At 48.0% G+C, this 12,854-nt stretch overlaps 1 protein-coding gene across 1 annotated transcript in view; it reads left to right on the top strand.

The window, feature by feature from the left end:
- Positions 1-8,444: 8,444 nt before the first annotated feature.
- The window catches only part of CLUH (clustered mitochondria homolog), a 76,204-nt gene continuing 71,794 nt past the window's right edge, over positions 8,445-12,854 (top strand). The window contains exon 1 of the mRNA XM_083479520.1: positions 8,445-8,792. Within this exon, the coding sequence (XP_083335646.1) occupies positions 8,675-8,792 (118 nt within the window). The 5' untranslated portion in view covers positions 8,445-8,674. The remainder of the gene's footprint in view (positions 8,793-12,854) is intronic.

Here is a 12,854-nt window from a genome sequence, read left to right on the forward strand (position 1 = left end):
TATACTGTAAACCTGGCAACTTTTCAGAAAGGATGACTCAGCAAAAGTCAAATCAATTGACCATCCGTTGGAGCCCAGGGGTAAAAGGCATCCATTGCTCCAAATTTCCTCCTCCCTTTCCAAGAAACTGGGTCCATTTAGCTACTAGATTCCTCGCAACATACCGTATTTTCCCGTGTGTAAGACTAGGGGGGGGGGGGCTTTTACCAAAAAAATAGGTTTAAAATTGGGGCTCGTCTTATACCTGGATAGTGCTGAGGGGTGTTTTCTTAATTTGGAGTCCCCCAAAAGAGGGGACGTCTTATACATGGGGGTGTTTTATACACGGAAAAATACAGTGTAGTTGTGGAAATTTCATACATTTGAAACAACAAAGGAAACTACAGTGGTGCCTCACAAGACGAAAAGAATCCGTTCTGTGATTCTCTTTGTCTAGCGTTTTTTTTGTCTAGCGAAGCAAGCCCATTGACGGATTAGCGCTATTAGCGGCTTTTAGCGGCTTATCTGCTGATCGGATCAGCTGATAAGCGGCTTAGCGGCTTAGAAAAGGGGGGGAGGGGAAAAAGCCAGCAGGAACTCGCAAGACATTGTCGTCTTGCGAAGCAAGCCCATAGGAAATTCGTTTTGCGAAGCACCTCCAAAACGGAAAACTCTTTCGTCTAGCGAGTTTTCCGTCTTGCGAGGCATTCGTCTTGCGGGGCACCACTGTACAGCAGTTGAAGCCAGTGAGGCCTCTTTAAATGAGAGAGGACGAAAAGTAATCCTTCGAATGCTCTCAGTGACCGGGGGATTTAAGTGCTACTATACCCTCCAACATGTCCCATTCCATAATGATAATTTTACTATTTATACCCCACACATCTTACTGGGTTGCCCCAGGCATTCTGGGCAGCTTCTAACATATATAAAAACATAAAACATTAAACATTTAATTAAAAAAAAACTTCCCTATACACAGGATTGCCTTCAGATGGCTCGGGAGTCAGATAACTCCATATCTTCCAACATTTCTCCAATGAAAATAGGGACATCTTAAGGAAAAGTGGGACGTTCAGGGATCAAATCAGAAACCAGGACGGCTTCTCTAAATCAGGGACGTCCCTGGGAAATAGGGGTGCTTGAAGGGTCTGGCTTTATAACGGGAAACCTGGATTGATTACAAGGAAATCTTGTCCTAGTGTTTCCCATGCCTGCTGTGCTCGGGGGAGAAGGAAGGCTGGCTTAACCTTTACTCAAGGCTTAATCTGTATCAGCAACACCCCCCTGCCCCTGAATTTGTTTGAAATGCCAGGGACGGCTGAATCTAAGAATAGGCACAGTAATGATCTGTGGTGCGGTATTCAATTAAGTTTTACAAACTAGATGCATTGAAATGACCTAACATAGGCCCCCGGATACTTAAAGCAGTATTAAAACACTTTAAACAGTCATGGCTCCCCTCCCACCCAAAATAAATAAAAATAAAAATCCTGGGAACTGTAGTTTGTAAAGGGTGCTGAGAGTTGTGAAGAGACCACAGTTCCCTTCACAGAGCTCCAGTTCTCTGAGTAGCTTAACAACCAAGGCTTCTTCCCAAGGAATGCTGGGAATTCCAGCTCTGTTGGGGGATAGCAGTCTCCTAACAACTCTCAGCACATTTGACAAACTACAGTTTCCAGGATTCTTCGGGGGGGGGGGAGCCATGGCTGTTAAAGCAGACCTGCTGAAATTAACAGATGGGACTAATTTTCATCCATTAAAGAGTAGGATTTGGTTGGCTTGCATACTATCATGTCTTAGCACACACCCAGCCTTTATACAGCATTGTTTTCTATTTAACTTACATCAAAATGTGGTAAATCCTGGGTCCCTTCCTCCTCCTTCTACTGGGAAGGGTCCCCAACAAAAGTCCTGCCTTGATAGCAACTCTATGAATAATAAAACAAATTGATGTTTTTAGCAGTTATTTGACTGGCTTTTTTAAAAGAACTGCTGGACTTCAACTGTTTTAACTGTACATTTAAAGCCGTATCAGATCGCTTGAAGCAGCCATGGGTCGTCCCCCCCCCCCCCCGCCGCCACCCAAAGAATATTGGGAAGTCTGGTGCTGAGAGTTTAAGGTAAAGGTAACGGGACCCCTGACCATTAGGTCCAGTCGTGACCGACTCTGGGGTTGCGGCGCTCATCTCGCTTTATTGGCCAAGTGAGCCGGCGTACAGCTTCCAGGTCATGTGGCCAGCATGACTAAGCCGCTCCTGGTGAACCAGAGCAGTGCACGGAAACGCCGTTTACCTTCCCGTCGGAGCAGTACCTATTTATCTACTTGCACTTTGACGTGCTTTCAAACTGCTAGGTTGGGAGGTGGGACCGAGTAATGGGAGCTCACCCCGAACCGCCCCCAAACCGCCAACCTTCTGATCAGCAAGTCCTAGGCTCTGTGGTTTAACCCACAGCGCCACCTGCGTCCCTCCCTGGTGCTGAGAGTTACAAGATGACAAATTCCTGGAGGGAAAGGCTATCCATGGCTGTTAGCTGTGGTGGCTAAGCTCCTGCTCCCTGGTCAGAGGCAGCAATGCTTCTGAATATCAATTGCTGGAAACCACAGATGAGGAGAGTGGTCTTGTGTTCAGGTCAGGCTTGCAGATTTCCCACAGACATCTGGTTGGCTATTGTGAGAACGGGACGCTGGGCCCTTGGCTTGATCCAGCAGCCTCTTCTGATGTTCTCCTTGGAGAGCTGAAACAGTGGCGTAGCGTGGGTTGTCAGCACCCGGGGCAAGGCAAGTAATTTGCGCCCCCTAACCCGTGGATTTGCACCCCATAACCCTAACCCCCAGATGTTGTGCCCGGTGCGGCCGGGGCCCCCTGCACCCCCCACGCTACACCACTGAGCTGAAATCCCCAGAGTTCCCTGGGAAAGAAGGAGAGCCATTCTTAAACCCCTCTGGGAACAGTAGCTCCGTGAGGGGAGCTGGGCTCTCCCAGCAATGCTCAGCACCCTTAACTGACTACAGTTCCCAGAGGGGAGCTGTGATGTGCCGCAGAAAGGCTTCTTAGCAGCCTGCTTCCTAGTGCTGTTGCAGGAATGAGGTGCTTGATCTGCGACTCAGAGGAACTGTGCTCGGCTAAATAGCGGAGTCTCCTTCCTGAACGTGCCTGTTCTTGTCTCATCCATCCTCCTGCTGCGTTGCCACGATTAAGCCTGTCTGTGCAGAGTCTCGGAGTGGGGGTGGCGAAGAGGGATATCCCTTCCTCGCTCTGGTGCCTGCCACACTCACACTGACTCACCCCCAGGACGCACAATGGCACTCTTGCATTCGCAAGCAAGGAAGCAAGGAAACTCATCCATGACGTCTTCTGCCGGAAGCGATGGAGCACTCCACAGTCGGACCCTCTCAACACCATCTTTGCCAGGCCTGGAAACAAGCATAGGATAAACATCACCACCCCAGAAGAAGTCTCATAGCATCCTCAACTGAGATGATCTTCAGCGGCGAGGGGACAGGCTGAAGGCATTCTGCTACGTCTGTTTTCAGAGGCTGGGTCAAAGTGGTACAAGCCTTTTCCCTGGTCAAAATTAGGGGGATGTCCGATTTTCAACAGTGTGATATATCACCAGCTAAACATCACAATATACTGATATATCACAATGTGGGCTCCCTATTGGGCCATTGCAAGTACAGGCAAACCCCCCATTTTAGGCATGACTGATATGTGTGCAATTGCGCACACACGCACAGCGCTGAATCCAGAAATGTCATGAAAGACGTCACTCAAAGAGTAGAGCAGGGGCAGAACAGCGTCTTTCCATTGCCCCTGATATTCGGGGTTGCCTGTACCCAATGATGATGACCTCTGCATCAGTTTGCAATTTTTTAAGTCCTCGTGAAAATTCGCAAAGTGTTAGTGCAAATTTCTCCTAAGGTTGTGCACATTTCTGCAAGCAATTCTTGCCTAATAGCATGTTATTTTCACAAATGTATGCGTTTTATGTACACTTGACACACACATAGAACTATATGCATTTTCCCTAAAACAAGATATTTGGCTGGATAATTGCACTGCAAATTTCGAAGCTTGGCTGTGGTTTCAGTTCAAATATCGTTTCAGGAAGTGAATTAGGCAGTTCCCCCTTTAAATGCCAGCTGGAGTTAATTTCTCCTCCATGCCTAATGAGAGGTCATATGGTTTTGGAGAGACAATAGGGCCAAGTGTGTTAATACGATAAGCATGAGTACTGTCTTGAACAAGGACCAATGAGCTTGAAGCCCCAGCTGTGTGAGAGTAAGAAAAACTACCTTGCTCTTCTAGAGGAATCAGGTTGAAGCTCCCTGAATCTGCCAACTCTGCCAATCACAGAGACCTTAACAGGTGTTTGCACCACAGAAGCAGGCAGGTGAAGCTTTCAGTAACACAAATCACTTGATAGCTGTGCTGGTTGCTTTCTAGAACGAACCATTGTTAAAGGGGCAGAGCTAACAGGAGCCGATTCAAACCTTTCTCTCCGTACTCCACGCTGAAGTATAGAAGTTTGCATATGGCGATGATCAGTTTTTAGTTGGGCAGGACAGAGAATTAGCTCTTACTTTCAACCTCCATTCCAGACCCTCCACGTGTCCCTATTTTCCAGGGACATCCCTGATTTACAGAATCCATCCCGGTTTTTGATTTGATCCTGGAATGTCCCATTTTTCCTTAGGATGTCCCTATTTTCATTTGTGAAATGTTGGAGGGTATGGAGTTGCCCTACCCCTGAACCATCTGAAAGCAATCCTCGATATGGAAGGTTTTTAACAGTGTGTGTGTGTTGAAAGCTGCCCAGATTGGAGCAACCCAGTAAGATGGGGGGGTATAAATATTAAAATTATCATTATGGAATGGGACATCTCTATTTTCATTGGAGAAATGTTGGTGGGTATGCCATTCCTACACCCCGGTGGGGGTCATGTGGCTTTGCCTAACTTTACGTGAATGGCAGGGAGGGTGAAAAAATAGGGGAAGGGTGTGCTGGAAAGAGAGAGAAATAGGGCGCGTACAAGAAAGAGAGAGAGAGAGAACGCAGAGGCAAAAGAAAAGGGAAATGGGGTGGCGTGGTGGGTTAAACCATAGAGCCTAGGACTTGCCGATCAGAAGGTTGGCGGTTCGAATCCCCGCGACAGGGTGAGCTCCCGTTGCTCGGTCCCTGCTCCTGCCAACCTAGCAGTTCAAAAGCACGTCAAAGTGCAAGTAGATAAATAGGTACCACTCCGGTGGGAAGGTAAACGGTGTTTCCGTGTGCTGCTCTGGTTCGCCAGAAGCGGCTTAGTCATGCTGGCCACATGACCCGGAAGCTATACGCCGGCTCCCTCGGCCAATAAAGTGAGATGAGCGCCGCAACCCCAGAGTCGGCCATGACTGGACCTAATGCTCAGGGGTCCCTTTACCTTTACCTAGTCTAGGGCTAGTGCCATTTAACTAACACAGGCAGTGGCCCCATTTCCCACCACTGGCCTGCAGCCCTCAATGTACTGCCCCCAAAGGAATGAGGCCCTAAACAGAAAAAGAGGTTTCCTCTCCTGCTTTGCCCCCTTGCCTGGGAGCAAGCCCCACTGAACACAAGGAGACTTCTCCCTGAGTAGGTATGGATAGGTTTACACGGTTAAGTTTCCTATGCATGCATTATAAATCCTACAGACATCATAAACGCACTCACACATTCTCACCAATCTAATACATATTAGAACATAAGCATTAGCACCTTAACGACTTTCCCAGTTCATTGTGGCCAGATGCCACTTCACTTGAGGCACAGGATGCTATCCTAAGTTGGCATCAGGTTGATTGGATGCAAAAGAGGACAAGGGGTGCTGTGCCTTTAAAACTTGCACTGGAAGGGGAATTTCAGCAGGTGTGCCTTGCATGACAAGCTGCACCTGCTGAAGTTCCCCCATCTGCACAACTGTTAAAGTCAGAGGAGCCCTGTCTCTTTGGCATTTGGCCACCAAAGTGGGTATACAGGTCAGGGTCATCTAATCCCCTGCAATCCACAATTACAGCAGACTGAATTGATTTGTTGCCCCAGTACAACAAACCCACTTGTTAAAAACTCTTTCTTTTTGCGGTTTGGAAAGTGGCAGGGAAACAAACTTAAAAGTGCCAGGAGTGGGGGAGAAGGAAACACAAATACATATATACCGTGTGCAAGCAAAATTAGGGTGCTCACTGTTGTATTACCTCCCCTCAAACAAATCGGAACCGACGTCAGTCCAACGTGGATATATTCTAACCTCCATGTAAGCTTTATGCAAGCAAAGCTGGATGAATGCTCAATAAATAGATCTTCTGCAAGAGACTTGTACCTATATATCTCTAAATATATACACACAGGTAAAGACAAAATGCACTGGCGTGCAGTGATATTTTTCATAGGGGAACAGTGCAAGGGTGATGGGGGGGGGCCTACGTTGCACGTGTGATGTTGTGACGTCTGGATGTCCCGCGTATCAGCATCGTGGCTCTCTCCTAAGCTGGGCAGAAACTTTCCACACTTTGCGAAGGAGGCACCAAGGAGACATTTAGGGGACTAGCCTAGCCCCTCTAGTCCACCGACCACACGCCACTGACAGAAAGTTTTTGGAGGGAGTGGGTCATGTTATTATAAAGCAGCATTGGAAGAGATGAGTGCGGCACTTGGCTTCAGAGAGAATGAAGGAAAGCCAGAGATATTCAACAGGGTGAAGATCTGCTGATAATGAAGTGCCCTGGATAAATGGCGTATTACATAAATAACCAAAGAGTGACAGGTACTTTCTCCCATGAGTGAGTCACTCCTAGTCACCGTTGAGCCCAAGTCTGAGAATGTGGCATCTACAGGTGATGGGACACCTGTTCAGAAGAAGATGCTGACTCAGGACTCACTTCTGGGTTCAGTTTCACTGGGCACGCAAGTTGACTCGAAAGCAATTTCCGTTGTGTTACTCTCAGGTAACTTTGCCAGGATTTTAGTGAGAATTTATCTTAATACACACATCTTTGCCTGGCTTCTTGACACATTCCTGGAAGCCATTTCCCACCCAATATAACACACACACTCTCCAAATATACACATTTTTGCACCTATTGGTTGGAGACCTGCATTGCAAAATTCAGAGAAGTGTGGATTTCAAAGGACAGCAATGTCTCGGCTTGTGTATTGGTTTGAGAGGTTTTAGGTAGGTAGTTTCTCATTAAAACCCAAACAAAAATCAAACTCCCCACCCCATCCCTGCTCTCAGGTAAGTGTGCATCAGATTGCAACCTTAGCAACATGAAAAAAAACTATAATGTTGCTGCAATTAGGGTTGACAGGTCAGTGTCCAGTTAGGTGGCTGCTAGGGACCACCCTCTTATTGCTCCTTGCTCTTTATTTATTTATAAAGGTATTTATATACCTCCCTCTAGCAAAACATCACGGCAGCATCCAGAAGAATTTCAGAAGGAATACAGAATAATCATTAAAATGCCGAAAAACATTTTTTTAAAAAAAATACTTGCTTAGGCCTGTCTTCAGAGGGAAAGTCTTCAAGAGACACCTGAATGTCAAATGCAATGATGCCTGCCAAATCTCTGCGGAGAAAAAGTATACCACTGCATAATATGGGCAACACTAAATGCCTGGCTTCTAGTTGAAGCCAATGAGGCCTGTTTAAATGGGAGAGGACTAAAAGTATTCGTCCGGATGCTCTCAGTGACCCAGGTGCTACAACAGTCCTTAAGGCAAACTGGGCCCCGGTTGTTTGGGGCTTTGCATAGCAACACACTGGCTATTCACCTGCAGTGACAGAACTGTACAGAACAACCTTACATTTGCAGAGCAAAATATCCTTTTGAATTATATGTCCAGCACATGGAACCTTACAAAAGGACAATATGAACGGACTCTTCGTACCCTTACCACGGCCAAAAGACTGATACAGGTGAATTGGAAAAATAAAAATGCGGCTCCCTTCTGTGATTGGAGACTTATACAAACTCGCAACATATGAACAACGTGACTATAAACGCAGATTCACCCTGGACAAATTCAATGAATTCATTCTTACAAATACTGTAATAGGTTAAGATCTGGTGAAGTACCATAACAACTTTGTAAAGTATACAGCTTTGGGGGGTTCCCCTCTCCCCCCTCTACTTTCCCTTCTAAACGGGGTGCTGTTTCTTTCATTTACGCCTCGCCATGTTTAGCGCACCTAGAATGATGTACTTTTTGAAGTTCCAATGAAGAAATCGGGGGGGCGGAATACAAATTGGGAAGCAAAGAGACACGACTTATTTTTTAGAAAATCATTTAAATTGCAGCTTGGTCATTATACTCCTTCCCATCTTCTTCTCCCCTCCTTTTCCTCTGTCCTCCCCCTCCCCCCTTGCCCTCCCCCTTCCCTCTGACTCCGCTGTCCCTTTAAGGCGTTTCTGCCCCGCCTCTTCCGCCCCCTCCCGTTTTTTGTCCCAGCCGGGGCACCGTCGCCGTCGCCGGGCGGAGTTTGACTCGGGCAGAGGGTGGGAGAGCGAGCGAGAGAGCGGCCGCCGGAGGTGAAGCGCGCACCACGTGGGGCTGCGAGTGGCTCTCTCCGTCCTTCGCAGCAGCAGCAGCAGCAGCGCCAGGAGCAGCGGCAGCGGCGGCGCCTTCGCCAGAGGCAGCGAGGAAGGGAAGGCAGGCGGAGGCGGCGGAGAGACCGGCCATGGTCATCAAGGCGGACGAGGTGGCTCCTGCAGGGGCGGCGGCGGCGGCGGAGGACGAGGGCCAGCAGCAGCGGGGCAGCCCGGGCCCGGCCGGCAAGGAGCCGGAGCTCAGCGCAGGTGAGCCGTCTTGCGCGGTCGGATCCCGGGTGGATCCTTCCTCCGGGTTCCCTGCAGCGTTTCACCTTCCCAAGGAATGACAGCCCTGCCCATGGGCAAAGTGTTTCAAACTCTCCTTGCTCCGGCTTGTTTCCTACTCGCGAGTAAGACCCCGGCCCGGAGCGGGTGGGTCTGACTCCCTTTCGTTACTCTCGAGCAGACCTAACGCTGGGTGCAGCCTTTTTCGCTTTGGGGACGGGAGTTACGCTGGAACAACTCGCCACCCTCTTATTTTTTTATGGGTGCAGTGTGTATATAGGTGCGCGCGGTTAGTTTCTTTTTTCTTTGCTTTTCCGACAAGTGTACTCAAACCTGTTCTCCTCTCCCCCCCTAAAAAAATAGAGAAAGCTGCAATCCTTTTAAGCATGTTTTACTATTTGGGGGTTGTTGGGGTTAGGGTAGGGAGAAAGCGCCCGCCCCAGTGTAGCTGTCTCGCTTGGACTGTTTCTTGGGGTAATGACCCCTGTCTCTAACTCCATTTCCCCTCTCCCAGCCCTTTGGAGACGGCGACCCGGAAAAATTTCCTGTTCCTTGGCCTCTTGCGGTTCCATATATATGACCTTTCCGACGGTGGTTGGTTTGCAAGGTGGCTTGTGACGTGTGAAAAGGTTGCAGTTCTGTATACGCTCCCCCCCCCCCATTAAGCCTTGCTGCTGCTCTATGTGGTGTTAGGGGTAAGGGTCCAGGCCAGTGAAGCTTGCTTGTCAGTAAAAGTCTCTAAGGTGGGTTTCTAAAGTAGGCGGCCCTAACTTCTGCTTGCTTTCACCACATTCTGGGCTAAATCTCCCAGCCCACCCTGCTTTGGAGGTGGTTGCTCCTGAATAATCTCCAATCGCTTTAGTCCCTTTCGATACATTCCCAGCAATGCATGGAAAGCGGCTTACAAGGCCAAACCATTAAAACAGAAATTAAAATGAGATATTTATATTGGGGGGGGGAGAGGGGGCTTTCTCCTTGAACATGACCCATATTTTCACAACTCGGCCGCTACAGTGGGTTATTGAGGTCCCTACTTCGCCTCCTGTGTCTATCCTTGCTTGCGAGTAAGCCCAGTGGAACTCACTGGGACTTTGACAACATAAGCATAGGCCGTGAGCTGTGACCCAGATTCTCCCACCCACCCCTTGGTGGTAGCGAACTTTGTGAAAGTGTCGGCCTTGTGTTGACAGCCAGTCGGCACCTTCTTTGCATTCGGGGACCCTCCCAAGTGTTGAACTTCGGACTCCTAAGGGGAATTATTTGCAACCTCACGTGGTCAATCATTTCCCCAGCCGACGCATGGACGCCTAGATCTACTTGTCCATATTGCGGAGCAGTGGCTGCGGTGTATTGCAGAAGAATAATCCTTGGGCTGGTTTTCCCACTCTTGGGACGGATCCATACTGGGGGGGGGGAGAGAAATAACTGTTAATCCCCCCCTCTCTCCATCTGCTTACATCATAACACATCTTTTTAGGCTTGAGGGTCATGACCTTTGGCCCTCTTCTCCCATGACTCCCAGGATTTGTGAATGACCCCTGCGTAACCTTATTTGCAAACGACGTCCCACTGGCAAGAAGGGAGGGTGGATAGCCTTGCCTTTTTCCTTGATAATACCCAGTTGCAAGGATTTATTTGTTTTTCTGTATTGAAGAGCATTCCATCCTTTGAGAGCGCCCCCCCTTTCCCCTGAAATGGTACAGCTCACACACAGATTCCCACCCCCACCCTGAGTTGGTGTGAACTAGGCCTGTCCTGTAGTAACTGTCTCATCTGATCTGATTCACACGCTTTGCTTGGGAGTCCCCTGACACCTACCCCTGCAAGTGTGTTTTGTCTGTAAGGGTTAGAGTACTGATCTCGCGCTTGGGAGGCCAAAGGTTCAAATGCTCCTCGCAGCCATGAAAGCTCAGTGGGGGGGTGACCTTGGCGCCAGTTGCTGCCTCCAATGTCCACCTTACAGGGTGGTTGTGCAGGTAAAATGAAGGGGGGTGAACCATGTAACTATGCTGAGCTTATTGGAAGGTGTGGGGCATAAATGTTAGTACGGTGGTACCTCGGGTTACATACGCTTCAGGTTACATACGCTTCAGGTTACAGACTCCGCTAACCCAGAAATAGTACTTCAGGTTGAATGAATGAATGAATTTATTAATACGGTCACAGACCAGCGTCAACACACACAATATCACAGATCATAAAAAATATCAGAAATACAAAGGACAATATGAGTATAACAAGGATTTAAATATAAAAATTAAAATTAATTATTAGCGTGCTCCCTGTAGTTAACATTTGGGGGTTTGGTCATTATGGGGTACTTCTCCTTTGGTACCTGCACCTAAAATTCCTAGTCAAAAAGCCTCTGGTTTTTCCCAGAAATGTTATTTTAAACTTTCCCCCCCTCCCAACTCATTATATATACAGTGGTACCTCGGGTTACAGTGGTACCTCGGGTTACAGACACTTCAGGTTACAGACACTTCAGGTTACAGACTCCGCTAACCCATAAATATTACTTCAGGTTAAGAACTTTGCTTCAGGATGAGAACAGAAATCGTGCTCCGGCGGCACAGCAGCAGGCCCCATTAGCTAAAGTGGTGCTTCAGGTTAAGAACGGACCTCCGGAACGAATTAAGTACTTAACCCGAGGTACCACTGTAATGAGTAATGTAATGATGTAGTATATATGTCAAAATAAATAAATAAAGCCTATAACCCAGGATCCGAATGTGTAGCAAAGTCCAGGTGTCCTCCGTAGTTTTGTGTCCCTGGGATGGTGCATTATAGAAGAATTAGGCAATCAGTAGCTACTAGCAGTGTTAGAAACTCAGATATATAAGCTAATCAGCAAACAGCACCTTAAACCTAGGTTACGGTCACCACAACGGCCTTTTTTTTTTTACAATGAGATTTTTTATTGCTATTCATTTCATTTCCATATAGCTTTATATTTTAAAGAAAACAAAAATCTCAAAGTGGTTTGCAGCAGATTAAAACATCGAATAAAACCATCCCGAAGTCAAGCTTCAAGGAAAATATTTCAGATCCTTCTCTTACTTACATTTTCCTTTCCTCATTCACCTGCTTAATTTATATAGCTGCCTCAAAGAAGAAGTGCTCTAGGAAGCCAGTGTGGTTGTGGTGGTTAGAGCATGGGTAGGCAAACTAAGGCCTGGGGGCCGAATCCGGCCCAATCGCCTTCTACATCCGGCCCACGGACGGTCCAGGAATCAGCGTGTTTTTACATGAGTAGAATGTGTCCTTTTATTTAAAAGGCATCTCTGGGTTATTTGTGGGGCCTAGAAGGTGTCCTTTTATTTAAAATGCACCTCTGGATTATTTGTGGGGCATAGGAATTCGTTCATTCCCCCCCAAAAAATATAGTCCAGTCCCCCACAAGGTCTGAGGGACAGTGGACTGGCCCCCTGCTGAAAGTTTGCTGACCCCGGGGTTAGAGTGTCAGACTAGGACCTTGGGAGATCAGGGTTCAAATCCTCCCTCAGTTCTGAATCTCACTGGGTAACCTTGGAGTCAGTCACGGTCCCTTAGCCTACCTCACAGGGCCGTTGTAGGGAACTGACCAAGGAGGGAGGTGAACCATGTACTCCTTGGAGAAAAAGGCGGGATATAAATGCAATAAACTCTTCCGCTTGCCTGCTTGAGAAAGTCACTAACCTGCCATCCAGAGATCTCCACGCAGTTGCCATTGGACCCGTGCCAGTTGCAAAACACGCCTGGCTAATTTCTGCTAGGTATGATGGCTATGGCTATACTCTGCCTCCGCCATCAGAGGCAATAATAACCAATTGCTAGAAGACCTCAGAAGGGGAGTTCTTTTGTGCTTGGATCCTGCTTCCGGGCTTCCCATTGGGGCCTCTGGTTGGCCACTGTAAGAGCAGGTTGTTGTAATTGCTCAGCTACTGGCAGGATCCAGTAAGGCTGTTCAGGAACCAGTGACCGCCCAGAAGCTGCTGGCCTCCCATCAGCCCCATCTGATGTGGTCAGCGGTCATGGACAATGGGGAGTTATAGTCTTCCCAAC

The sequence above is a fragment of the Podarcis liolepis genome (genome assembly GCF_965112155.1).
Source record: "Podarcis liolepis genome assembly, chromosome: 16".
NCBI classification, from domain to species: Eukaryota; Metazoa; Chordata; class Lepidosauria; order Squamata; family Lacertidae; genus Podarcis; species Podarcis liolepis.